The sequence below is a fragment of the Meriones unguiculatus genome, chromosome 21 (assembly GCF_030254825.1).
Source record: "Meriones unguiculatus strain TT.TT164.6M chromosome 21, Bangor_MerUng_6.1, whole genome shotgun sequence".
NCBI classification, from domain to species: Eukaryota; Metazoa; Chordata; class Mammalia; order Rodentia; family Muridae; genus Meriones; species Meriones unguiculatus.
Window position 1 is genome coordinate 9,036,933 of NC_083368.1, and position 27,830 is coordinate 9,064,762.

The 27,830-nt window shown below is 37.3% G+C and overlaps 1 protein-coding gene across 2 annotated transcripts in view; it reads left to right on the forward strand.

Annotated features, from left to right (window-relative positions):
* The window catches only part of Grid2 (glutamate ionotropic receptor delta type subunit 2), a 1,564,629-nt gene that overhangs the window by 915,634 nt on the left and 621,165 nt on the right, over positions 1–27,830 (forward strand). For both annotated transcript variants that reach the window (XM_060374191.1, XM_060374189.1), the window contains exons 5-8: positions 426–479; positions 7,253–7,426; positions 15,587–15,748; positions 26,727–26,846. In XM_060374191.1, the coding sequence (XP_060230174.1) occupies positions 426–479; positions 7,253–7,426; positions 15,587–15,748; positions 26,727–26,846 (510 nt within the window). The remainder of the gene's footprint in view (positions 1–425; positions 480–7,252; positions 7,427–15,586; positions 15,749–26,726; positions 26,847–27,830) is intronic.

The following is a 27,830-nucleotide window of genomic DNA, read 5'->3' on the forward strand; positions in this document are numbered from 1 at the left end:
ACAAAATCATTTTTTTCAGAACAGATTTTATTCAAATTAGTAGCATACACGCAGCAAGGATAAAAAGTTAAACTATAAACAGATGAGATTGGAGCACTGCTTAGATATTTATTAAAATATAACAGCACTGAAATGTATTTAGAACAAGGGATATGATCGGAGATTTGAAATCTGTTCACTCTAGACACATTATCACTTAAATGTTTTTCTTTCTGAAATTTGCATTTTCCTAACCTTGATGGATGCAGTTTTCAAGCTTCTTCAGTGTGTCTCCGGAGCCTGCCAGCAGGCACAACTGTATCTGCGTGCTTGGCTGATGGGTTTCCATCTACAACTTTTCTAACAGTCCATTTACAGGGTGGATGCCTTTAGAGTAGCTCCCTCTTCATGACTAACCCTGATGACTTGTTTGCTTTCTCTTCTAGGTGGTGGAGACAAATCTGGTTGCTTTTGACTGTCACTGGATCATTATAAATGAGGTAAACCCACCACTCCCCTGCTCTCAACCATCACTTTTTCACTCATGGAGTCTCAGAAGGCCTTCACCTCTAAGAGGGAGCAGAGCAGGAAGTAAAGGCTCAGTGTCCTGCATGAATGCTTTCTAACAAAAATAGAACCAAGGTTTTTATCTGAATTAAATAAGTGGAGAAAGCCTTCCCCACTTCATGCTTTTTAGCTTTTCCTGTTGCATGCACTTCCTACTTAGAGAGATTCTCTTTATGAAAAGTTCAGTTCGTCTTTGTAAGCAATGTGAATCTCCCAGGGGAGAGTCTCTATTCCATTTGTATTTTAATGTCTTTTTAAAACCTTTCTATCTGTCTCCTACCAGAAAATTTTACAGTTCAGTATAGGAACATGAATCAATAAAGGACAGTTTTTCCCCCACAAAGAAATACAACTGTTTTAAAATTCCAGAGTGGTCAAATTCCTTTAGAAAGTTTTCTTAACATTTTGCAAAGGTAATACAAAGGATTCAGAGTGTGCTTCAATCTGAGAAGATTATTTCCTTATCATTTGCCAGTCAAGATCAGTAAAAACAGCAACAGACTAGACCTGGACAAAGAGTATGACTGCACCTGGCAGCATGATATGTCCTCAGAATGGTGTGTTGTCCAACCCTGCCTATTACTAATAAATAAATAAATAGTGTATTATTTATGTACTGATACTGTTGATGGGATTATAAGATGTTATATTTTATATAATATATAAGATGTTATATATTTCAATTATAAGAAATTGTTTTAGGAACAACATAGCATTTTGAATAAAAGTATTGGTTCTGCAGCCAACAAAACAGAATAGATTTTACCTTGGATTCTTATCTGTGACAATGGACTTATTGTACAGACTGACAACATGACCTCTCCATGGTAAGTTTAAGAGGAAGGTCTTTATTCTACATATGAGAGATGGAACAGCCAGCGGCATCTGTAAGAGTCCAGAGCAGAGTCAGAACAGTATACTAAACAAAGCCTACAGACTGGATCTGACTGGAAAAGAAGAGAGAGTGAGGAAGAAGAGAGAGAAAGTAAGAGAGAAAGCACAGAGAGTGATGTTTATAAGAAGAAATAGCTGGGGCATGAGGAGCCAGAAAGTGTAAAAAATACTAACCACCTATAATCCAGGATTACCTTTTGGAGTCTGGGGAACTGGTGTTTCCTTGAACTTTAACATTTACAACCTTCCTGATGTACATTTTTTGTCCTGCAGTTAATTAAAAAAATTCAAAAAGGTATTATCTTAACAAAGCCTGAAGAGGGATACAAAAACTGTGCCATAGTAGACATCTTTCCTGCTACACCCCACTCTCACGTGTAACACGACTGACTGTGAGAGTGTTGGGGGTCAGGTCTGTAGAAGATAAATGCTTTTCCTCTCCAAACAGAAAAATAAAATACTCTCATTACAAAAAATAAATTATTCTTATTACAAAAAAGTAAAATATTCTTATTGCAAAAACCTACACAAGGCTTCACTCTTTTTTAGCTCAGAATAGAGATACTGGAGCCATCGCTCCATCTGATTTGGGAGTGTCAATCTTTAGGCTTATGTGATTTGTCACTATATTTCTTTCATAATTTTTTGAGATTTTTGCAGGCAGTGTGGGTACCCTGGATCTCTTCCCAATGACCTTCTTGATCATGCCTATTAGTTTCCATCTAAATGATTATACATTGAACTAGAAAGAAAAGCAATATGAAAAATAATTTAGTGAACTTTCATGAAATTTCAGATAGGCATTTTTTTTCCTAAAACGAAAATAAAGTCTAAAGATATTAAATAATCCACCAAGATTAGAAAATTATTAAGTGGAAATAATGAGATTTTAATAGCAGTCTTACCAATGTAAAGAAAGCTTCAGTTGCTTTTGGGTTTGTTTTGTTTTTGATAATTCTCCTTTGATTTATGTTTTTGAAATTTCCAAATTTCCATTGTCTTTAGTTTAATTATTTTGTAGTTTTGTTTTTTTTTAATGACGAATTCTTATCATCCCTGTTTCAACCTCACAGCCAGCTTCTCTTCTGAAGATTAAACAGAGAGCTTTTACTTGTTTGTGTCCACAGAATAGGGAACACAAATAAAGCAGGGAAGAAAAAGTGGCTTCTTGCCTCCTTAAAGGGTAATCAAACAAACCCTTACATTCTTTCTTTTCCCATCTCTAATATTGCACTTACAGTGATACTAGAATCCTGAACATGGGCAGCAAAACCAAAACCAGGGTGGGCGTTTCTCTACCATTCAAAGGTCAACTAGTACTTCCGAGGAAAGTTTCCCTTCTTCATCTTTATATTACAATCTCTATTATCCAGAAATAGTTGAGGAGACTAACATGTCTTTCCTTGATGGCATCTTAGCTACCATGTTGCAAAAGAAAGTAACCAATTAACAAAGAAATTTAGTTGGTCAATTACTCAGTCAATATTAGCACTACAGAAGGTGATGAAGACCATAATTATTTTCTCAACCCGAAGACATTGCTGTAAATGCTTGCAACGTTAGCTTCTTTACTGTTTTGAAATTCTCACTGTGTTTAACTCATTATCATATCTTTAGTCCTTGAAGAAAGTACCATGTTTCTCTAGCAAGTCAATACTCTTTAAGACAAAGTCTACATTTACATTAGCTGTTGCTTTTATCTGGACCAAACAGATGCACAAAGAATGAACATGTTCACAAGGAAAAGTATTATCAGCCAGTGCACCCAAGGCCAGCTCTTTCCTTCTATCCATTTCCACTCAGGCACTTCATTCTCTTGAAGTCTACTTCAGGAACCATGTCCTTCTCTCTCATGATTTTGTTTTTGTTTTTCATTGACATGCTTATTATAAAACTTAATAGAAGAAGCATGATTTACCCCACTCTCAATTAAAAAAACAACAACATGGAATTGTTTTCTTTTCAAATTTGTTAAGACTATGAATTCTGAATATATCCCAAAGTAACAACAAAATCTTCACAGACATGTAAATGCCCATTTGACTGAACATGGAGAAAGTGATTTTGTCTACTCCACTTTGCATAACTATGCTTTAGTAGCTAATTTAAAAAGGGTTTGCAAAATTTATTTAATCTTATTGCACCAATAGTTTCATAGAGAGGGATTATAAATCAAAGTTGACATTGTGCATTATGGCACAAGTTGTAGAAACTTGAAAACAATTCATTTCATTTTAATTTTCATCAAGTACACTGTACTAAAGAGAAGCTATGCCAGCTCACAGGGTGCAATCAATCAAGTTGGGATTTGGTAATGGTGTTCCTATCCTCCCTGCACTCAGTTGATCCATTTCACAACAGACTTTCCATTTCAGTGATAGCATCCCTTTAGGGCCCTGAAGCAAATGCCTTGGTGCTTTATTTGTTTTACAAAAGCCAAAATTTAGATAGGAGGCCCACCTGGTTCAGGTGCAATGCTTCTGACTTCCATGATGCTGACCCTAGCCATCAATGTCTCATGTCATTCCAATGACTTAAAACATGTTTAAACCATTTGTGAGGACTGTGGTTAGGGTAGAGCAGGGTAGAAAAGAAGCCATTAGTTTGGGGGTTTAGATTCTTGTTTTGAAATTTTAAGGTTTAGACATATGGTAGATATTTTGTACTTTTTTGTAGTTTAGTTTTGAATTAATAATAATTAATTATAATATTAATTAATAACAATCTTGGTTATTATAATATTAACAATCAAGATATTAATGATATTATTAATTATATTAATTATATCAACATAATTATATTAATAATGTTATTAATTAATAATGTTATTAATTATTTATTATATTAGTTAATAATAATCTTCTTGATTATTAGTAATCAAGAAGAAAATTACCATTCAGTCTCTCTTCATATTGATTTTATTTCAGATTCCAATATAGTGTTTATAAAACTTCTTTTTAGTGTTGGACTTTCTTGAAATTTCACAAGGGTATCTCTGCCACAGCACGGAGAACACACACATACTAGGAAAACATCTTTTCTAACACCATAGAAGACTGCAGCATATGAATGAAAGTCCACCATGCTGCTTGTTTTTATTGCAATATTAATTCTATGTTTATTAACAGATGCAGGTGAAGACTAAAAAGACAATGTTAGAATTCTGACTCTTCATAGTCTTTAAAAGTCAGAATATTTTGCTGTTCCTTTACAGAAAACAATTAGTACGTCTGGTGGTGCTGGCATTTAAAGAGGCATTTCTTTTTTATAAATTAGTTCCTAGTGAAATTGTTTTCAAAAACTTTATAATTTAAATATTGCTTTAAAAATGAATAAAATAATGTAGACCCTTAATGCACAAGAGCTTAGTATTTTGATACAGCCATTTTCTTAGGGACTTTTTTTCCTGTTTTGAAAGGATTTCTGTTTTAGATTAACTGATCAGTTGTTAATAGATGCTTATATTACCTTGTGTCGGTCACTCTTGAAGAATGAAATGCAGTTCCTGTCAATACAAAGAAGTTCCTGATCAAGCTGCCATCCCACCCTGAATAGGTTTTGGAGATCATGTGTCAAAACTCGAATTACAAGCAAAATTTTTGAGACAGACTGTTAGTTTCCCTCAGAAAAATGTCTTCAGTTTCTTCCTCAAATAATAGCAGACAAAATATATTCTGTTGAAATTGGCATTTCTTCAGTTTCACTTGAAGTTGCACAAGTGAGAACTCCATCTAGGACACCTTCTAGTGTGACCAGCACTTTCTGTGTTTGGAGACCACCTGTAGAGCAGTTGTCTCAGGTGGACGGCTTAGGGCAGGTCTCAGAACAGAGGGTCTTACTCCTTTGGAGCTCTCAGCCATCTTCATTGCCATCATTCTTGAAACTCACCAAAGTGATTTCATTAAAGAAATATGTCTTCTTATATGATTAGTGCATATCATTTTTTTATATCATAACATTTCTAAAATCTTCCTTGAATAAAAATAATTTGAATGAATACCTGTGAATCTTCATGGTTCTTTATTTCTAAAGTGCTAATAAAACAGGGATTCAATGTCTTTTTTTTTTTAAGAAAATGAGATACCAGGAAAAGGAGCTAGGATTGTGTCTGATACAATGTAGGCATTTATTATCTATAGATTTTGACTTTAATATGCTGGCTTGTAGCTCATCATCATGTGACATACAGATGCAGATGGTAGAGTTTGGTAAGTTTGGATAAATATTTATCTGCTTACAAAATAAGAGCAACATATTAACATGAGAAATCAATGTATCATTTACTGTCTTCTACATGAAACTTCATGGCTGCACAATACGGCATTTTAAAATGCTGAAAAAAAAATGATTAGCAATGTTGATATTAATTCCCTTTAAAAGACTCCACATTAATAGCAGGTATTAAAACAGAATTAACTGGACACTGTTTAATTTAGCTTTGTGAGCAGATAACGGAAAATTCAAAGTATGAGGCTTTTGCCAGACAGAGTTTATGTGGCCAGTGAAATGACACAGACTAAGGGGAAAAGACGACATTTAAGCTGCTAAAAACCATTGTTTATGGTGCATTAAGGATTAATCGCCCAGAACCTCCTGATGTTACTGTGGATACAGCTGATGGCAGGTGTTGTTTTATTTTTAGAAAAACCTATATGTCATAACCAATATAAAAAGGGGTGAGTTTCCCAACTAATGTGGAACAAAAAAAAAGAGAGAGAGAATTTGTAATTATCATGGGAGATAAAAGAAGAAAGTTAACGCTTACTTAATCTGCTTATCTTCATCATTTAGTATTGGTTCTTTGGATAGAGACATAGGAATGCACAACGCAGTCCATAATATCCTATGTCAAATCATTTATTTTCATTGCATTAAAAATTGATTCACATCAATAATCTGTTTATCGCAAAAGCTTTATGGGCATAAAAGATTCCAAATGGCCATGATGGAGCACAAACTGCCTTAGTAAAGACTGCTGGGAGACTGAAATTTATATCTGTCACTTTTGCTCTAATTCCAAGTAAAACAGATGTGTATATGTTAAACATTATCAGTTCGTGTTATTTTTATGTTTGTTATTGAGCCTAATCTTCAAATCTAATTTCAGAATAAGAATATGTAGGTGAAGAGAGCAGAGAATGAAGGTGAAGAGAGCAGAGAATGAATTTTTTAGAGTTTGGCAAGCATACCTACACAAAGTCACTGTCATTTACTTAGTGCTAGCTTTCATTGCCATGGCTTAGTCCAAGCTAACCAACGGAACTATGCAAATTTATACAATGACCACAGCAAGAATTTAGCACTTTCACCAGTAAGAAAACACTTTTAAAAAACAGTGTCTCCTTCTGCTTTCTTTACTTAGTTCATTTAAAACCCTCAGTTTTCATTGCGAAAAACATGGATCCATCTTAACATTGCATCACCCTTCGTAGATACATAAAATGTCTTAAAAGCTATTCACAAATCATAAGCTGTAATTGAATCTTCTTTTGCTGAACTTTCAATATGTTTCTCTTATGGTTTCAGCATAATCCATTGTTAAGTTGCTTTTAATAATGTGTATTTAAGCCACATGGCCCATGTAGGCTTGTTTGGGCATTAGTGTACATAATTTAAAGCAGCAGAGAGCAAGAATGACTGAGTTCACCATTTTGATAAATGCACATAATCTTCATGGAAGGCTGGCTAAACACGAAGCAGATGTGTTAGAGCAACAGATTCCTTTGTTCCTCCAGATAACTGGTCAGCAATTCTTTTGTGTTCCTGCTACTATATTTAAGAACTGCTAATTCTCCCACTTCTTATCTTTTAGGAAATAAATGATGTGGATGTCCAGGAACTTGTCAGAAGGTCCATCGGAAGGTTAACAATTATCCGGCAGACATTTCCAGTCCCCCAGAATATAAGTCAGCGCTGTTTCCGTGGCAACCATCGGATCTCTTCAACGCTGTGTGATCCCAAGGATCCCTTTGCGCAGAATATGGAGGTGTGTGCTAAAGGGTGGGGTGCATCTTCCGGGGTGTGGGCAGCTCTGGGAGCCTGGGGTGACATCTCTGAGTGACACTGGACTGGGAGGGCATAGAGTACTATTCTTGGGCACATTCGCTCTTCTGACATCTAAGTGCCTTTGGCAGGGAGTGAAAGAGCCTTTGTCTTTGATCCCTTTGATCCTAATACAGAAAAGAAAAAAAAAGTGCCCACTTCCTTAATAAAATACAGCAAGTAAATCTTCCTTCCTTCTAAGCAAGCAGATACAGGGCATTTCCTGGAATGGGGTCTGTGATTGACACACACAAGGCTACGCTTCAGAGTATTAAGTGAACAGAATTGCTTGAATTCTGTGTCATAAAAAGCATAGATGTTTATTCTCTTTTTAAAGGATTTCTAGATTGAAGAACTTTAACTCTTAAAAAAGAAGAAAGCTTACTTAAAATTCAAAACGTGATGCTTGTACCCACTGCACACAAGAGACAGCAGGACCTTTACCATCAAAAATACCTAAAGAATTTCAAATTACACTCAAATTTCTGAATAGGAGACTAGAGAGCACCAAGTTCATGAAGCTTCCTCAGAAGCCTGTCCTTTGGACAACTCTCAGAACCTATTTTTTTTTCTTTTTAAAGAAAAATTCTATCAGCTATTTTTCTTTTGGACTGGACATCTCAATCTGTCATTTGGAAGCAGTGTTAGTGAACACAGGGAGCAGCAGCATGGGGCAGGGGAAGTTCTCCAGGCAGCAAAAGACAGGAGGAAGGAAGAATCAATCAGACATACTTGTACACATGGTCAGCAGAGGGCTTAACTGAAAAAACAAATGTGTATGATACAGTCATCCTCAGTGTGCGGCAGTAGCGCCATGTGGGTATCTGAGGATATTTAGAGGGGACATTAGACATCAGCAAAGATTAGTCAGCATCAGTTTTTCAAACCAGGAAACTATAATATATTCCAGAAACCAAACCCTTTAAAATGTTTAGTATAGGAAATATTTTACTACCTAGAAGTGTCTGAACAATGTGGAAATACAACCTTAGGAAGACTAATTTGTCTCAAATAATGTCTCATAAGGTAATATGTAGAACCACATCTTTGATAACTAACTCCACAGTCCCCATCACTTATAGGTTATTTAGAAGATTGCCATTTACCCTAGCATTTCCTCATATTTATTAGTGTTAGGCTCGTGGTTCCAAGATTATTGCAATTCATATTTTTGTTCCTTACTAGATTTTAAGGGAGTTTAGCTTTAGCCTTTTCCATGTAAGTTACCCTGAAACCTTAACATGCCTGTCTAAATATGAGTGCCGCTTTTAATTTTGTGTTCGGATGTATTCTCTGCATCATAACTGATTATGAGCAACACATGAAAATTACAGGAGTCTAAGTGAAGAAAAACATAAAATAACCTTAATTTAGAAAATTATGAAATATTAAAATCTGTTCTTTTCTAAAGAGCAGGAAATATAAACAAACACATAAGAAACATCAGTGACTGTCATTTGTGGAAAGCACAAGTGCATTTGCCTGAAATTATAACCCTTAACTTAGGTAAGCATAGAACAAGTATTTTCTCTGTGTGTTTACGGGTGGATGGGGGTGTACAGACCCACCTCCCCATCTTAATAATTTCTTCATTTTGTCCTCAAATCCACACACGAAAGAGAAAAAGCCAATTAAGTTTTTTTTTTTAGAAATTGTTGTTAGGTATTAACTTACCTCTTATTTATGATAGAATTATATAAATATTTATGATTAAAAAAAACTGACAGAGACTTTGATATGGGAAGATTTACATAATTAAGAGTGTGAATTCAGAGCTCTTGAGTTTAAAGGATTCCACTAAAAGCAGAGTACTTAGTATAAAGCTTTATCTCACTATAGTTAGAGTGAGCAACTGAATCAAATCATCATTTTCATTAAGTTCTCACTAGGTTCTCACTGGCTGGGAGTTCAAGTGCAGGGCACTCCTTAGGAAAAGAAGCCCTCTCAGCTCCCTTCTGCAAAACAAAACAGAAAGTTGGGCCACAGAGACCTTTATCTCGTCATCCTGGAGTGTCTAGTTAGAAACAAAGCCTAAGAATACAAGTATGCACACAGGGCCCAGGTGCATACCAAAGCTAGAAATTGAATTCTAACATCACATCTCTGCACTAAGGAAAGACGAGGAACCGTGGGCCCGTATGGTGGTCTCCTGGCTGTTGCCTTTTAAATATATTTAGAGAGGGTAGACAGGTTTGGAAAGTACTGATGACAAATTCCATAGATCTTAAATTAGTAATCAAGAACCTAATAACTGCAGATAGGCTGGAGCTGCATAATAAGTAACGATGACAAGGCGGAAATGGAATTGGAGGGAAGCAGCTCTCCCTGAATGCTGAGGCTTTGTTAGCTTGGGTGATAATGGAGAGAAAAAAGAAATTTCTTTTTTTATTTTTCCCCAAGAAAACCTGTCTTCCAAGTTTTAGAGTGTTGATAGTGTTAGGGCCATGAATGTAATTTAGAGGGAGGAACGTAGCCTTATAAGAGCAAGTCATTGTAAATGTAATTCAGTGGATTAGAAAACACAGGAGGTTGAAGATTTTGTTTTGTTTTATTTTGTTTGGTGTAGAAACATGCTTTTTCTGTGTAGCTCTGGCTGTCCTGGAACTCACTTTGTAGAATAGGCTGGCCTTGAACTCCTGCCTCTGCCTCCCAAGTGCTAGGATTAAAGGCCTGCATTACCACTCCCATCCTGTACTTGAAGATTTTAAGAGTATACCTCGACGATTAAACAAAGCTTGTTAAGTAACTGTCCAGAGTAACCAGTAAACTAGCACACGTGTTCACAATACCACGATGTTGTTGTTTAGAAAGAAAAGGGAAACTGGGAAGAACATCTAAGTCTGGGAGATTTACTATCACCGTCTTCAAAACAAAGGAGAACAGTTCTTTTAATATTAGTTAAAATATGCTAAGTTTTAATAGTGACCAATACTAAGCATGTTTATATAAGTTGTAGAATATGTTAGTAGGTTTTTGAGTACTACACATAAGAAAACAGGGCTTTTTCTAGAACAAGCAAAGTCAAACTAAACCTTCTCAAACACCTTTTTATCTGCATACTAAATTGGAAGACTACTGGTGTTATGCATTACATATTGAGTTTATATAATATTTGACAATTTTCTTCAGAAATCCTTAGGGAAGACTTTGAGAAGTTCATGGAATATAGGAACAAACAAGTAACAGGACAGGAACCTACCACAGAGGGCCTCTAAAAGACTACCTAGCAGTGTATCAAAGCAGATATTAAGACTCATAACCAAATCTTCGCAGAGTGCAGAGAATCATAAAAAAATGGGGGGGAGTTAATATGACTTGGAGAGGACAGGAGCTCCACAAACCAAATATATCTGGGCACAGGGGTCTTTTATGAGACTGTTTCTCCAAACAAGGACCATGTTCGGATGTAACCTGGAACCTCTGCTCAGATGTAGCTCTTGGTAGCTTAGTATCCAAGTGAGTACCCTAATAAGGGGAACAGGAACTGTTTCTGACATGAACTCAATGATGGGCTCTTTGACCCCTCTCCCTGAGGGAGGAGCAGCCCTGCTAAGCCCCAGAGGAGGACTTTGCAGCCAGTCCTGAAGATACCTGATAGTCTAGTATCAGATGAAAGGGGAGGAAGTTCTCCCCTATCAGTGTACTTGGAAAGGGGCAGGGAGGAGAAGAGGGAGGAAGGGTGGAATTGGGAGGGAATGAGGGAGCGGGATACAGCAGGGATACAAAGTTAACAAACTGTAACTAATATTAAAAAAATAAATATATATAATAAAAAAACAACAAAAAAGTCCAGCAATTTGGATACCACTTAGACATTATCAGTCCTAGGATAAAAAGAGAATAAATTCTGTCAATAGAAAAAAGTTGAAATATTAAAAATATTATCATTATTTTAGAAAGTTATAATATCAAAGATTTTATAAAACCAAAATATTTCAACTAACCCGTCAAACAAACTACTTTCCTCTAAGTCACTAAGTGAAACTGAATTACCTACATATGTCAATCAAATCTCTAAGTTTTTATGTACCTAGTATGTACTTTAAATGCATTCTGTGACACTGAGCACATTCTGATGGCTACAGCCTGCCACCAGATGTTCTTTTACTGTCAGTTTAAGAAGTGTGAAGCCAGGACCTTCAAGCTTGACTAAGTAAATACCCTCTGGATGGGTATTCACAAACTTCTGTCTCCAACTTAATGCTTCAAGTGTCAATCTCCACTTGATCACAACTATAAAAGACATAAACTTATGAGAGAAATGATATTACATAATCAAGGTCAAAATTGTTAGTATTGACTTGTAACAATCCTTAACATTGAAGTTCCCCAGAAACCAAGTAGTTTCACAGTCAATTACATAAAATGTACGTGGAAGAGCACTGGTGTGACAGCTGCTCAAAATCGTTCCTTTGAAGGCAAATCCAATATGATCACAGTGCAAGTCAAATCTGCTGTGAACCACTTTAATACAGTCTTGGACTCTGTGTCAGAAGCACTTTGCTAAGATCAAGAGAGAGACTGTCTCCCACTCCTGTCTCCTAGAAAGCTCACATCTGCATTAATGTGTCAGTTCTAGTTACTAAACTTTTTATGGAAAGGAGAAACAAGAGACTGACAAAGGAAGAAATGTGACATGGCAAGCAGCCTAGAATCTGTACCTGGCAGTGATCAACAGAAAGAGAGAGGGTGTTTCAGGGCGAGTAGCAGATGGTTCCTGGAGTTTTTGCTGGTATCAGGGAACAAGTGTGGTGGCAGGAAAAGTGTAGAGAATCACTTATGGGAGAATGAATGGATGCTGGAGCTCAAATTGTTAGAGATGGGTTATGTTCCTATTTTGAGACAGTCATTCATGGGATGAACATGTGTATAAAGCTTGAAGTCATCTTTTTAAATGCTGGGAGACAGGTTGGCACCACGGTGTGGGAGGAATCAAAGACTCATAAAGACAATGACAGTGGGTGATGTTAGAAAGGAGATGGGGGAAAGAGAACCCCAAGGAAGAATAGCACCTGCTTGAGAAAGAAGGAATAGACTGGGAGAGCCAAAGGCTCAGAGAAAGTCAGCACAGCTTTTCTTTTCTTTTCTTTTCTTTTTTTTCAATGCAGTTTATTCAGGAATCTTGAACAATCATCTGACCCTGGGGAAAGCCAGCCCACAGCTTAAATAGCCTCTGGGTAGCCAACCCCAGCATGCCACGTGGGCAATGCAAATAGGTCCACATACATGGAAGCAAGCCAGATTCTCAGCCTTAGCCAAATGTGGAGTTGTTCGTGACAGAGAGCACTCACCATTGGGAAGGTGGAAGGCAGAAACCAGCTCCATCTTTAAGGCGCGGCATTACGCAGCTCTCTACAGTTCCCCCTTTTTGTTTTAGACGCATCAGGCAAGAGTAGAGGTCTGATCTCTGATATTAGAAATAAATTGGGACTTTGTACTGATGCCTCTGAGAAAAAGGTATCGGACGGGTCTGATGCTCTTTGGGTGGATGACAGCACAGCTTTTCTGAACCAGCTGTTTGCAACGTGGACAAATGGAGGGAAGCGGACAGACACTGAAAACATATATCTTGTGTCAGGTTCAAGGCATTTGCCTTTATGATGAGCACAGGTGCTCAGAAAACATGTCTCAGGTATAGGGGGGCTGTCCAATGCCCAAATTTATTATGTCTTAACGTCTGTCATCTTCCACTGACTTTCGACTTGACGTTCTTTTTTGCCTTTGTCCCATTCTTTGACTTATTTTGACAACTGTTTATTGGAAGCCATTCTTTTCTTTTCTTCTTTATCTCCTTTTGACTTAACAGACAATATGTTCAAGGCTGTTTGTTAAGTCAAAAAGAAATTTAACAAAAAGGCAAAAGAAAAGAAAAAGCACGGGGAAATAAAGGACATGCAGCATGCATCTCCACTCACTACTTTACAAAAACCTTAGCACCACAGCAGTTCTCAGCAGAGAAATGAACTGGGTGTTCGTGGAGCCACAGAAAAGATGACTGTCAAGAGCTTTAGTGGAGGAGAAGTCACTGTCTTTAGGGAATTACATAGCTACTCCTGCTTTAATAAATACCTTCCTACCATGTACAGAAGAGTGGTCCTGTTTAATCACAGTTAATCAAGGAAGAAACAAAAATGCATGAAAATGAGATCGGCAATTGGGGAGAGTAAGAGGATGGGTGGTCAGGACTGGAAGACGATAAAAGAGAATGGAAAGATTAGTGGGACCAGGTACATGTTATGTTCCTCTCTGAAACTGTCATGAAATAAATTACTTTTTAAAGGACTGCTCAGGTCATCAGACAGAAAGAAGGATTCCCAGGGAAGGAGTCTCCTACTGTGTAACCTTTGCACAGAATGGAAGGAAGTTAACTATTTGGAGAAAGAAAAGGGACATGGAAGTAGTCTGCCAGGTCATTTCACACAAAGCAAAGGGAGAAGGAAATTACAGATGGAGAGGAAGGAAACAGGTGAGGAGTAGTTCGTATAGCCTGAGAAGCAGGTGTGAGGAGTGGTCCAGCAGAGGCTGAGAAGGGCACATCATTGCACATCATTTTGAAAATTCTGTCAAAAGATTACCCTGGGTTATCAGATATGGCCCACTCATCTTTTATGTGTCTTTTATATTTTTGTATTGGATCCTTGCATGCTCATTCTTGCATGAATTTGGAGGCATGGGCTACTTCTACACTTCATACATAACAGAGGTCAGCCAATCTAACCTAGTTCCTTAAACAGTTACCTGCGTGGGCTGATATTAACAACAGCCCACCCTAATATTTCTGTATAAAAATTACTACATTCTCACAGAGTACACAAGCATCTTCAATACCTTTTAAAAAAATACCCACATCTACTGGTGTACCTCTACTAGAAATTTGCACATAAAATGATGCCTAGTAAACACAGATGATGAAAGATTCTCCAAGATGTGAAAGGAAACCTACAGGTATTGTTAGGGCATTGTCTAACGGCTGTGCATAGTATCAAACTCTAATTATCCTGATGGTTAGATCTCTGTGGCATTCTGTAATGTGCAGAGACGACGTTGTGAATTTCCTTCTAAATTAATTACAGTCACCGACAATCTGCATAGACTGTTCCATTTTCAGGAGGAAAAATAAAAAACTGTGAAAATATGACACTATAAGACCTAAGAAAGCCAGAGTGCTTCAAGGTGAAAGGAGCTTCTATCACTACCTCTCTTGCTCAGTTTTATTTTCTATTACGTTTTCCTTCTGAGAGGCAGTTATGGAACTTTGGCAGCTTTCGTTGACCTATTACCTCTTTTCATGGTCATTTTTTCCTGGATAAGTTCTAATCTCTTCTTAAAAACTAGGCAGCACTGGCAATTGATAGCGTAGATAGTAGCCCTGGCAAGAGTTATTTAAGAATTGCAATAGATCCTGGGGAAAACTCAGCTGTAATTCAAGTTAGGAATCAGAGCAGAAAGTATGGTTACTGTAGACAAAACAGTTACCATGAGTACACAGGCGTGTGCTACAAGCTGGTTGCGGCTTTTGTCCTGGCAATATTTCATGGTGTCTGTGTATCACTACAGCTCTGTCACTCTGATGTTTATGAATACTCCTGATAACTGTCCTTCCTTATTACAGACTTCTCACAAGCACACAAATATGGCTGCTTTCCCTTTGGGTCTATGACCATTCATATAAAACCAGATTTGATACATTGATAGTTGATTCCATATGAGTAACCAAAATGTAGAAACTTGATATACTGAGGAACCTTATTATTCAGTGTCCCTTCCAATCCCAGTCTCTTAGGGTGTCTGCCTCTTCAGAGAGGAATTAAGTTCAGGTGATTTTCTAAGTACTGACACTGACAGTAGCCTTGCCTCTGTCAAAGCAACTCATTTTTAATCTTCTCTTTCATACCCAAATAAGTGGGAAAAGCAGTTGAGGTGTGCCATCTGATAGACTTTGTTCTCAGTGGCAAAAATGACTGAGGAATGACAAGAGGAATTTCCTGCTTAGTCAGTGACTCAGGGAAGCACGCCTGGATGGCATGAGAGAGCTGCCGCGCCGTCCTCGCTCCGAGCGGGGTCTAGAACGGGGTCTGACGACTGCTGCCTCGTGTCTTTCCAGATTTCTAACCTCTACATCTACGACACGGTGCTGCTGCTTGCGAATGCCTTTCATAAGAAGCTGGAGGACCGCAAGTGGCACAGCATGGCGAGCTTGTCGTGTATCCGAAAAAACTCGAAGCCCTGGCAGGGAGGGCGGTCCATGCTGGAGACCATCAAGAAGGTAACTGTCCGTGGGCAGCCCTGCACTGTTCTGCACTGTCAGGCAGAGCTGGTTGAGAAGGCGGGCGGATGTGTGACTAGACAGTACAAAGTGGTTTTCTCTCTCCCCGATAAGGCTGCAAACTCAGACCAGAAAACAGAGAAACACAATGTTTGTAAAAGACAAAGATATATAGAAACAGGGGGGTTTTGTTTATAATGTAAATTATGCAAGAAGGGAGCCAGAGGGTGTGAAATTTAAATTGCTATGGTGTGCTTTTAGGGTAAAAAAAAAAAGGTTTTATGGTGCATGTTACAAGGCACAAAATTTTGTTCCTTTGTCTTGATTTATCGACCACACCATCAGCTGAAAACACTCACAACAGGCTTCGTGGTTTCTGATCTGAGTAATGCAAGATAAGCCATTGGAAATGAGGACGTTTATCTTCTATTAAAGACATGATTCATAAGCAGTTAGCACATTGTTGCACTGTGAACTATTTTGGTATCCTTCTGCTTCTTCTGCACTGTCAATGTGTGGCCTCCTGGGATGACCTGCCTGGGCTTAGCTACCTGCTCCATCCCCAGAAGGCAGTTTATGCCATTTGTCTCTTCTCAGTGGTATAAGCACTCTGCAGTTGATTAGCCTCTTTGTCATGTCGTCCTTGCTGACATCCTTCGTTTGTCTTGCACAGGTTCTTTGATTTAAAATAGAATGATTAATAAAACAAACAAATTTCTCTTGTACCCTTTACACAGGGAGACAGCCGTGAGGAGGTTTATGTACTTCAACTTACCCATCCATTTTCTTTCCCCATATGTTTGCCTTTCTTCCTGAAACAAAAAGAAAATTGGCTAGTCACTTGAAATATGTGCACATTTAGAATAGACAGAGAAGTGACTACAAAATTTAAACATTGGGTATAAGATGGTTGCGCAAAGAACAGGAAGTGAAGGGAAGAGATTCTTCAAGGGAGAATAGCATGATGTTTTTGTTGGCCCCATTTCCTCTTTACAAAGAATCACTTTGCTGAGAATTTAGGCTATCAAACAAAGTACTAAGGCCACAGAGGAAGACAATGCAGACAGCTCTAATGAGACCTGATTGGCTAGGGTCAGATGGAAGGGGAGGAGGACCTTCCCTATCAGTGGACTGTGGAAGGAGCATGGGAGAAGAGGGAGAAAGGGCTGGATTGGGAAGGGACAAGAGAGAGGGCTACATCTGGATACAAAGCAAATAAATTGTAATAAATATTTTTTTTTTATTTATTACTGTGCGATTTGGAGAGGACACAGCAACCTGTATCTATGTGTTCTTCTGAAGCTTTCTTGCAAAGAGAGAACAGTGGCCTAGGGGGTTTCTTAGGAAACCCTTTTTTAATGAGACTAGCAGTAGGAAGGAAAGAGAACCCATAACATGTGGGTATTTCCCATATACCAGTTTGGTACATAAAACCATCTGACTTACTTTTATAACCAAAGCAATTATTTAATACAATAATGTTGAAATATTATCTTGAATGGCTATTTGTACAACACCCCACAGATACCCACTTCATTTTCAAAAGGTATGTGGGAACCTCATGTCAGAATCTTAGCTGGAATGATAACAACCACATAATGCCGTAGTATATTTCTGCCTCGCAGCTTCCTCAGTGGTTCTCAACCTTAGTAATGCTGGGGCCCTTTAATACAGTTTCTCATGCTGTGGTGACCCCAACCCTGAAAATTTTCGTTGTTGCTCATAACTGTAATTTTGCTATTATTTGAACCATATTGTAAATATGTAATATGCAGGGTATCTGGTATATAACCCCAAATGGTCTTGTCCCACAGGTTGTGAACCACTAGCTTAAACTCATCTTTAAAGGACGGAATTAACTTTCCCCAATTGTCTATTTTTTTCTCTCCCAGTTGAGTGTTTTGGATCATTCTTTTCAAATGTTGAGACTGATAAGACTGCACATAGCAAAACACTGGGAGAGAATACTGGGCTCAAATAGCAATTCAGGAAAGCATCGCGGGTGTTGGCGGGTCTACCAGAGTTGGCCAAAGCCCAGGAAGTGGGTAAACTTGTTTAGAGGCTGAGAACATTGGCATCCATGGGAGCTGGACACGTTCCCCCATTCACATTAAATATGCAGGTGCAGTATCGACTTTCCTAGCAACCTCTCCAGATGTGGAGCCAAAGAGGGAAAGGAAAGGCAGAGCAGAGCTCATCACAAATGGGCTCTGAGCATTTTTCTGATGTTAATACTCCGGTAATAACATGTGGATTTATAGACATGTAAATGCAGTGCGTCTATGTTAAGGGCGTGCTCTATACCTGTTACACAGGTGTACAATACTGGTCCATTTTATACAAACCGTACAGAGTTCAGGTAGTGCAAAACTGAGCTTCTGGCTGGGAATTAATTATATTCCTGGTGCTGGGATGAAACAAAGGCTTTGGATATGATGCAGATGACAACAGTAGTATAAATGTCCAGGGAAATGGAAGGAGGTTGTTCTCAGAGACTCCTGTTATAGTTCCAAAATGTGTTGTGGGAAATGGTAATATAATACTATGAGATAGATGTTCAGCAAACAGGAAGTAAAGGAAAAAATCACCCCCTCCCTCAGACTATAAATATAGTATCAGTACCCCATATCTTTGTCATCTACACAATATCTGTATATGATCTTTAAAAGAATTGTAATTTTAAATATTGATCTGTCTACAATGTAGCACCTATATTATCCTTTTTTATAACCATCGTGAACGATTTAGATTCCATTTTTCATTGGTTCTAAAATATGTTCATAATGTCTTATCTATGTATCTGTAAGTGTTTCCTATGTAAGTGTATTATATATGTATTTTTATTGTTGTAGGTGCACACACACATACTATCTAGAATATCCATTCCAGATAAGGAAGTTACTGGTATTTAATTTCTTGTTGACTCATCTGATAACTTTGAAAATATCTTCTTATACTTCTCTTCTGCTGTTCAAGTACTTGTAGTTATCACTTGCAAATTCAAAATAAACCTTAAAACGATGGGACTAGCAATTTGTGTCATTATAAAGACCATATCTAAATTCCCATGACATTTTTGCTTTATCATGAAAGTCTATGTTTAATTGCAATGTATGTCTATTTAGGAAGAAGTGGGCATGCAGCATAGCTGAATTTGTATCGTATAGAAGATGAACTTTCAAATGTGTTTAATTAAAAATGTAAAATGGGTAGATGTTGACCAGATATAAAAAGTGAAAGAAGATATCCACAAGCCGACCACAGACTTCAGAACTGCATCTGAAAGTACTTCTTTATGACACTTATAAATCATTGTAGATAGGGTGGAACATACCAGCACTCTTCCAGCTAGCACAGCTGTGTCATGCTCACGCAAAGCCTGTGCTTATCTACAGAATCCTGACTCCTTAAGTGATAACCTGTGCCTGCTGCTGACAAGTGTTAATGCTCTTTTTTTTAAGTTTTAAAAGTCTCTTTGCCTATTATCTTTTAATTTGTATTAAATGTTTTTCTTTATTTTTGAGATTTTCATACATGTATATAATAAAATATGATCATGTATAACTCTAATTTTTCTCCTGTAACTCCCAATATATCCCACTTTCAACATGCCTTCTTCTGTGTTTCATTTATTTTCATGTTGTAGTTGTTCTGATAACCCACTGAGAACAATAGTGGCCATATGAGCTTCGATGTGGGGTTATCCACTGGAGCATGGGAAACCTAAAAGATGGAACACCCTCAAAAAAGGCCAAGTTTGAGAGCTTCTTGAATCAAATTTTAGAGCAGCCTAAGTTACAGGCATAAATATAAATATTTTAAAGGTAATTTGGCAACATGAAAAATTAGCAAAATAATGAGAGCAGGTTCTATTCTGCGATCTATGACTTCAGAAACCATCGGTTTCTGACCAGAATTGAAGTAGAAGCCATGAAATAATCTCTTATGGAACAGATTGCAAATCCAATGAGAATGTGATTAATTGCCCCATAGCAGTCATGTCACTATTGTACCAATTGGAAGATCTTACCTGGCAGTTTAGTACTATAGTAGCCAGGGTCCAGCACTGGATAAGACCATTAATTTCTTTTCTTCCCCAGCTACCCACATAGAGCCTTCAATACTATAAAAGCTATCTAACTGAAAGGAAGTTTGTCATTTGGTTAGAAATTTAGTTCTCAATGTCTTGAAGTAAAAATGAGTGGTATTTTCAGCAATATGGTCTTAACATGTGGTTATGATGAATAACAAATGACAATAGCCTGTTTTGTTTTGTACTGTTTTATGTGACTTCTGTGTCCTTCCTGACAGATATAACTAATAGGAAGGTACACTATGATTTTCACTTAATGACCAATGCCATATGGAAACATTGTCCACCCATGTGTGATAACTCTGTTCAATCTTTTTTAAAAAGTTTTATTTAGGAATTATCTTACTAACTAGTGTCTTTCAATCAAACTTTCATTCTCTGTTTTAGTTATATCACTCATACATTCTTCTTTCCTCTCTTCTGCCCACACTTAGCCTTGTAACCTCTGGAATTCTCTACCCCCTTCTTTCATACCACATGCATGCAACTATACATCCAATCACGTGCTAATCCTGTGGCTTATCATCTGTCATTCCTTAGAGCTAGTCCCCTCCTTGGTTCCCTGACTTCCCCTAACACCCATAACCATTTCTGTTTAAGTTTTTTTTATCCTTAGGAATATATGCCTCTGTTTTGTTTTAATCTATTATTGTTCTTTCCTTAAAGTATCTTCTCTAAAAAGACCTGTTTCTGACTTCCAAATGTGCTTCAGTTTTAACAAACATAGAGCACACACATGAGAGAAAGCGTGCAGCATTGTCTTTCTGGGCCTGAGTTTCTTCCCTTAGTACAATTTTTTTTTTCAATTCCTTCTACTCAGCTGCAAGTTTCATTTTTCTTTTCATTTTAGTAGTATTCCATTGTAGATATGTACCACATTTTCCTCACCCATTCCTCTGTTGATGGGTCCCTAGGTTGATCCTATCTCCTACCTATTGTGAATAGAGCAGCTATGAATAGGAATATGTGTTTCTGTAGGGATATGTAAGCCTGTGGATAAAAGCCTAGGGAGGAGGGAGGGTGGGGTTGGGAGGAGAAGAGGGAGGGGCTTATGGGGGAATGCAGAATGAATAAAGTGTAATTGATGAAAAATTTAAAAAATATATCAAAAAAAAGCCTAGGGCTAACACAACTGAGTCATATGGCAGATGTTATTGAAATCTTTCTCCACACCTTTGGGAAAGTATTCTTTTCCTTCTTCTATACCTATAGTTAGGAGTTTTGCTCATTTCATGGTATCCCAGAGCTCTCTTGTGTTCTGTAAACACACACGTTTAATTTGACATTGACTTTTAATAAATGATGCAATTACTCTGTCGTGTCCTCTACCCTATTGCCCTGCTTTACATACAATCTGTCTCAGAATTTGTTTTGCATATTTGTGAAGTTTTCCACTGAGTTTTTCATTTGGCTTATTGAGTGTTTCATTTCCAGCTTCAATTTGATTTAGTTTTTCTTCAATAAATCTATCTCTTTATTGAATTCTATTTTTATATATTGGATTAACCTCATCATTTAGTTCATTTCTGTGCACTTGGAGTGAAGCCATATCATGAGTTATTTCAACATAGTTGTAATTATTCTTTTAAATTCTTTGTAAATTCTTACAAATCATTCTCTCTGGGAGCCATTACTATGGAAGCAGTACTATCCAGGAAAGACATGCACTTTTGGTTTTTCCTTTCTGTTTTTGTTTTTATTTTCAAACTTGAAAATCTAGAGTTAGTTTGTTGGTAGAAATTCTTGTTAGTTTTATTTTATTAAAATCTTATTTTTTAACAATTCCTTGTTTCAGTAGAGACATTTACAATATTCATAGGCTCATTGAGGCATCACTTTACTTCATGAAATTGACATGTAAGGTCAGAAGTTCGATCCTTACCCTTGGTCTGAGGGTCAGCTCAGGCCTCTTGCATGAGTCTGTAGCTTATGTGTATCACACAGCAATGGAGCTAAATTTCTTTGTAGCTTCTGTTTAGCACTTTCCCTACTTCCTGAGTGAGATCTGTATCTAATGGTTGCTATCAAACTATAATGGCACCATCTCTTCCTCTTTTTTCTCTTGAGATACCTACAACTGTCCCTGGATTACATGTGCTGGCTTCTTGGCTTTACCTCTTGTTTGACCCAGTCTTTCTTCTAGTCACTTGCATGTATTTTCTCCACGGTACTTTAAGCAAACCTTCTAGGCACAGTCAAATTTCCATCACAAAGATTTTCCTTTTGGACTGCCTTAAAGTAGAAGATAATTAGAAGAAGTTGGAGGGACCTTATAGCATCTTAATGAAGGCCTAAAATGTAACAGGCTATGAACAGCTATGACGAAGATGTTCCACACGGTGAGACACTCTAGCTGACTCCTCCATGGAATCAATCATCAATCATGTGTACAATGACAAAAGTTGATTACTTTTCCAGAATGTACAAAACACATGGAGGGAATTATCTGGTCTGGAAAGAAGTTGACAAAAAAGAATTTACTTTATGGGTAAATAAAAGATGTAAATGTATTTCAGATGAAATCAGACCTGAGTTTTAGAAAGAAATGCTTACAGCTCAATAACAAACAAGAAAAAAACTAAAATGTATTATATTGAAAATTTGTGATTATAAATAAAATCACTAGCCATTTAATATAGCCTGTATATGAGTTCATTAAAATTCTCTAGATCCTTAAGTGTTTTCACATTGACTTATTCATTTTTCAAAAATCCTATGGTAACTATTTTTAATTCTTCTTAAAAAAAACTAGAAAGCATTAATGCTCCAGGGGTTTCTGAAAGTACCAGTATATTATCTCATATTGGCTTCTGTTGATAGTAAAAACATGTGTGTTGAAACATGTTTGACAGAGTATTTTTTGAATACCAAAAATATTGAAATGCATGCAACTCTTAAGTGTAATATATTCATTTAAAACGTATTGATTAAATACTACCATGCGTTGTGCTCTGAGATCACAGAATGAAGGAGGAAAACAGAAATATCGAAGATAATTGCAAGTGTGATCAGTCCAGCATAAGGGGAAATGCCTGGAAATAGGTGACTAGGTATCTTACTTAGCACAGAGTGTTGTTTAAGGTGAGGATGTCCAAGCCAAGAAAAAAAAAACGGCCGACAGTGGAATCAAGAATGTTTCACACGGTACTAGAAAGCACCATAAAAGCTTCCAAAGGAGAAAAGCAACCAACACTCCTACGCAGCTACGATGACTGACAACCACAAAGACCAGCGTGGAATGCTATCCCTAATCCCTCAGGGGTCAGTAGTCACGAAAACACCCTGGCTATAAAGAACAACTCTCTGATTGGACTTAGGGCATGTTTAACAAGACAGAGGCTTCCCTGGCATTGGAAACTTGGCCAGCTACCTAGGGTTAATGAGGTCATGGATCCCGGAAAGCCTACAACTGTCACTTAACTACAGCAGCATAATCTCCAGTGGGTGAAGGTATTGATATAGTGTCTTAGGCAGGGTATCGATAACTACAGGTGCCCTCTAGCTATCAGTGAGGAGCTGTCATGCAACTCTACTGATGAAGCAGAACATACAAGGGTTCCAGTTAGAGAGGTTCACACTACTCTTTAAAACTGATCTGGGCCAGGCTTCAGCTGCTTCTTATACACAAGCAGTCACAATTGATGGGTCTTCAGAGCAATGAAAAGAAATCAGGACATTGATGAGAAAGAGGAATCCTAAAAATAAAGAAAGATGATTCCAAGGTTTATGCCATTGGCAAGAAAAGATTATTTTGTTTACAATGTACACAGGATAAATTCCAAAGTACCATATGCAGTATTTTTAAGATTCCTTGAGTAGCATTTAAGACAGTCGGTATAAAGGACATTCAGGATGCTACCTTGCTGTTTGTTTATCAAAGACCCATTAGCTTATGTTGCATAGAATCTGCTGTATCACCAAGAGATTTATAAATACAACCATGCATACAAAAAGATAATGACCATTCATCACCCCCAGCAAAAATGTTTTGCCAAGCTCTATTTTCAAGGTTAATCAGAAGATAGATGAAAAACAACTCAAAAGCACTGCAATCTTAAAACAATGAAAAAAAATCAGGTTAAATCTGACTCAGATAACAAAGGATGTTGTTTAAAGGGCTTATTTACGTAGAATGTTGACCTCCTGAGCATCCTAGACAACTTCCTGAGGGCAGAGTACTCTGATTATGCATGTCAAAAGCTCATTAATGATAGAGCAGGAAAAAGATAAATTACAAAGTCAAAAAGGTGAGCAAGGTAAGGCCACAGCAAACTAAGTGCAAATCCTCTGATTTATGGTTTGTATCTTTGTTTTCTGTAAACGCATTAAGTCACACAATGAAAGCGGCTCCCTGCAAAGAAGGACCTGGCCCTGCACAGCCATAGCCTACTGACTGAGGAGAATAAAAGAGTAAAAGAATGATAGGATGTTTAAAGCTTTCTGGGGTTAGAGTTTTCTGTAGAGCAATCATAAGGGCATGTGATCCTTTCTCTTTTTCCAGAAGTGAGACAATAAGCTACAATTTTTGTGTAGTTAGGTGGTATTGTTGAGGTAGGTTGAGAGTATTAGCTTTTTGTTATTGCTGTTCCTTTGAGACAGGGTCTCACTACATAGCTGTGGTTGAACTGAAACTCGCTATGTAGACCATGCTGCCTTCCAACTCACAGTTCTGACTGTCTTTGCCTCCCAGACACTGGCATGAAAGGTGTGTGCCGCTTCTCTTATACAGAAGATTCTATGGGCCTGTGAGATGTCTCAGTGCCTTACCACCAAGCTTGATGACCTGGGTTCAATTTCTGGAACTCACATGGTTTAAGAGGAGAGCTGACTCCTGCATGACCCTTTGACATCCAAACACACAACATGACATGAGCCCTGCCCCAGTGAATAAATAAATAAGTTTTTTAAAAAAGAAATTTTTGAATGATAGTAGTTGGATCTTATGTATAGTGATATATGCTATATTCATACATGCATTTTCAGCTTGGAGATGTCAGTGATAATGAAAGCTACTCTATTCTCTATTTTAAAATTACAAGGGATAATGGATGTTTGATGATACTAATACTGACCTCAAACATGACATAAATTGAATTGCACTAGTTGAATATATTCTCTCTAAAAATATAAAAGCAAGCAAGGGGGACAGGGAAATGACAGAGGGGATGGAGCATACTGCACAGATCCTCGATCCCATTCTTCCTACAAATTCTGTCCTCAAAGACTGCTGACATCTACTTCTGGGCTTTACATAGATGTACAAAAACACGCATGCACACACAGAATAACATAAATGAATTACATCTTAAGTTTTAACTGGCAATAAGGCAGTGAAACATTTTATAGAATTAGAAAGTCTCCAAAAACAAGGGCTGGAAAAAACACTTGGCAATAATGATGGCAACAATATTAGCTAAATCTCTCTACACAGGAAGCACATCTCTGCATTACTTACATTTATCATAAGTATAGCAGTAACAATACTCTGAGATAAATGCTTTATTGCCCATTTAAGTGATACAGAAATTGTGACCCAGAGAAAGTAAGCTAACTAGTTGTTTCTGCAAAGCTGTTATATTCTTACGCCATTAGTGAAGTCTCTGCTTGTCACTGCTAACTCAGATGAAAAGACCACAAACACATCAAATTCAACAGATTTGTCTTGTTACTCATACTACTGCAAAAATGAAATACATTAATTATTGAAGTTCATAATAAAGATTGGAAACACAGTGAGTCAATAGTTGTTTTCTGAACCTTTTTCTTTTATCAAGTTAGCATTCTGTGAGTGTCTCCAAGGCAGAGACAATGTGTAAGATAGAGCAGACAGCATAAAAGCAGCCAAGAAAGACTAAAAATGGTGCAACCAGTTAAGACAAGTTTTGTGTGTTTAGGCATAACACGGTAGAGGTGGTAACTGGAGCACAAGCTGAGACAATTTGTTGTCAAAATAAATGTCATTACACAGCCAAAATTCTACCTAGAGCAAACAAACACTAATTCTGAAGGGACTGTGAACATCGCAGTGAGCTTAAAATCCTATGTGAAGTGAAGGTCGATAGACCAACGTGAGAAAGAAGAGTAAGCAAGTAGCAGGTATGACCTACATGGCCATCTGTTGGGAAAGAGAACATCTGTGGTGGTGAAGAAGCGATGAAGCCTGAAAATTCCCAGGGTCTCAACACCAGGAGAAACGACTAAGAGCACAAAACACCTGAAACCCCAATTTACCCTTACTTATATAAAAATGTACTTTATCGTATTTTAAATGTATGTTCTTGTCTATTATATAAAATCATGAAAGTATGCAAATTTATAGATATATACCACATTTCTTGCAAAATATTTCAAAATCATTTCTTTGATCTTTTGGAAATAATGTACTCAATTATTGCCATTGCTTGGAAAATAAATTCACAGGAGAAAATAAACCTCACATACATTTTAAGTAGTAAGTTTTTAAATTCTTAGATATAATTTTAGATTAAATTTGAGTGGAATTGTCTCCAGAATCGTTTCTTTTAGTCTCCCGGACCCTCTGGGACTCTGACGATGTACACTGTGCTTCGCAAAACATGGTGGCCACATCTCCACTGTGGAGCTGTGTCTCAGCTCTATCCATGGCCATTTTGAGTAGTCTTTGGCTTTTAGGGCATAAACCAGTTTGGGGGCAAGTGGAAGATATTGGATTAAGCCACTTGTAAAGTGACTTTCAATAGAACTCGTGGGTATTCTGTTCATCTACTGAAATTAACCTGTTAATAAGCATATTCTTTTGAAATTTTATTTTATGGATAGAAATAGAGTACCTATAACTTCTTATCCTTTATTATTAATTGTTTGGTTTATCTGAAATTTTAAAATAGTGTCTATTCCCTCATGTAGGGTGGAGTTAATGGATTGACTGGAGATCTGGAATTTGGAGAAAATGGAGGTAACCCCAATGTCCACTTCGAAATCCTTGGAACCAACTATGGAGAGGAACTTGGCAGAGGTGTCCGTAAAGTAAGCCTAGACTTGCCATAGTGTTTCTCTATACTGTTGTTGTTCTGCCATATAGCTCTCTGCAGTGTGATCACAGTATCACTAAAGTGCATGTGTTCCAAAAGAGAACTTGAGTTGGAATAAAGAAGGAAGGACACACCTTAGACAGAGCATTGTGGGCTTTGAGCACTCTAAGATTTGTAAGAAATGTGAGAAAATTAATTAGATTCCTACCTTAGAATAACTTAAAGGAAGAAAAATAACATAGTGCTTACCTAGAGAAATGGTATCACCTTTCATTCACTGTGTTAATGCTTTTATGAAATACTAAATTTAATATTTAGACAGAGTATAGCTATTTGACTTTTAGTTTGTAACATGCACAAAGTCAGAATAAGTTTTTTAATAAGTTTAATATGATACTATTGAAAATCAGCTGTAGAAAGTGACATTGTTGTAAAATTTTGTGTGTGGCCTGTCATCAGGAGATTATACTTTACAGGAAATGATCCTTAGTATATTCTGCAGATCACATAATGAGGTAGCTAAGTACCAATAAAAGATGTTTGACAGAATACCATGACTATAGCTCTCACAAGGAGAAACACAAAAGCCTTTGGAGAAATGACTTTTCTGTACTTTGAACTTTCCATTTTTAAGCATTTTTGTAAGAAAAAAATACTGGAGGTGAGTTTGCATACAAAACTGACAGTTGTAAAGGTCTTAGTGTCTGAACTTGACTGTGCTCGGAGTAACTGGTTCTGGATGCACTTCAAAACTAAACACAGGTATAAGAAACACCCTCCATGTTCCCTCAATTGCTAACCTCACCACAGTGGCCTGAATTTAATGTGACCATTGGGTTATATTCTAAATTTCCTTCTCACCTTATGAAGCAGAATTTGCCCGTATTCAGTCAGGTACTCAGCCTTACATATTCTCTTTCTAACCTCTACAGTTCTGCCTTGTTTACCTTACTCATCCTTGCTTTGGTATGTAGCAGAA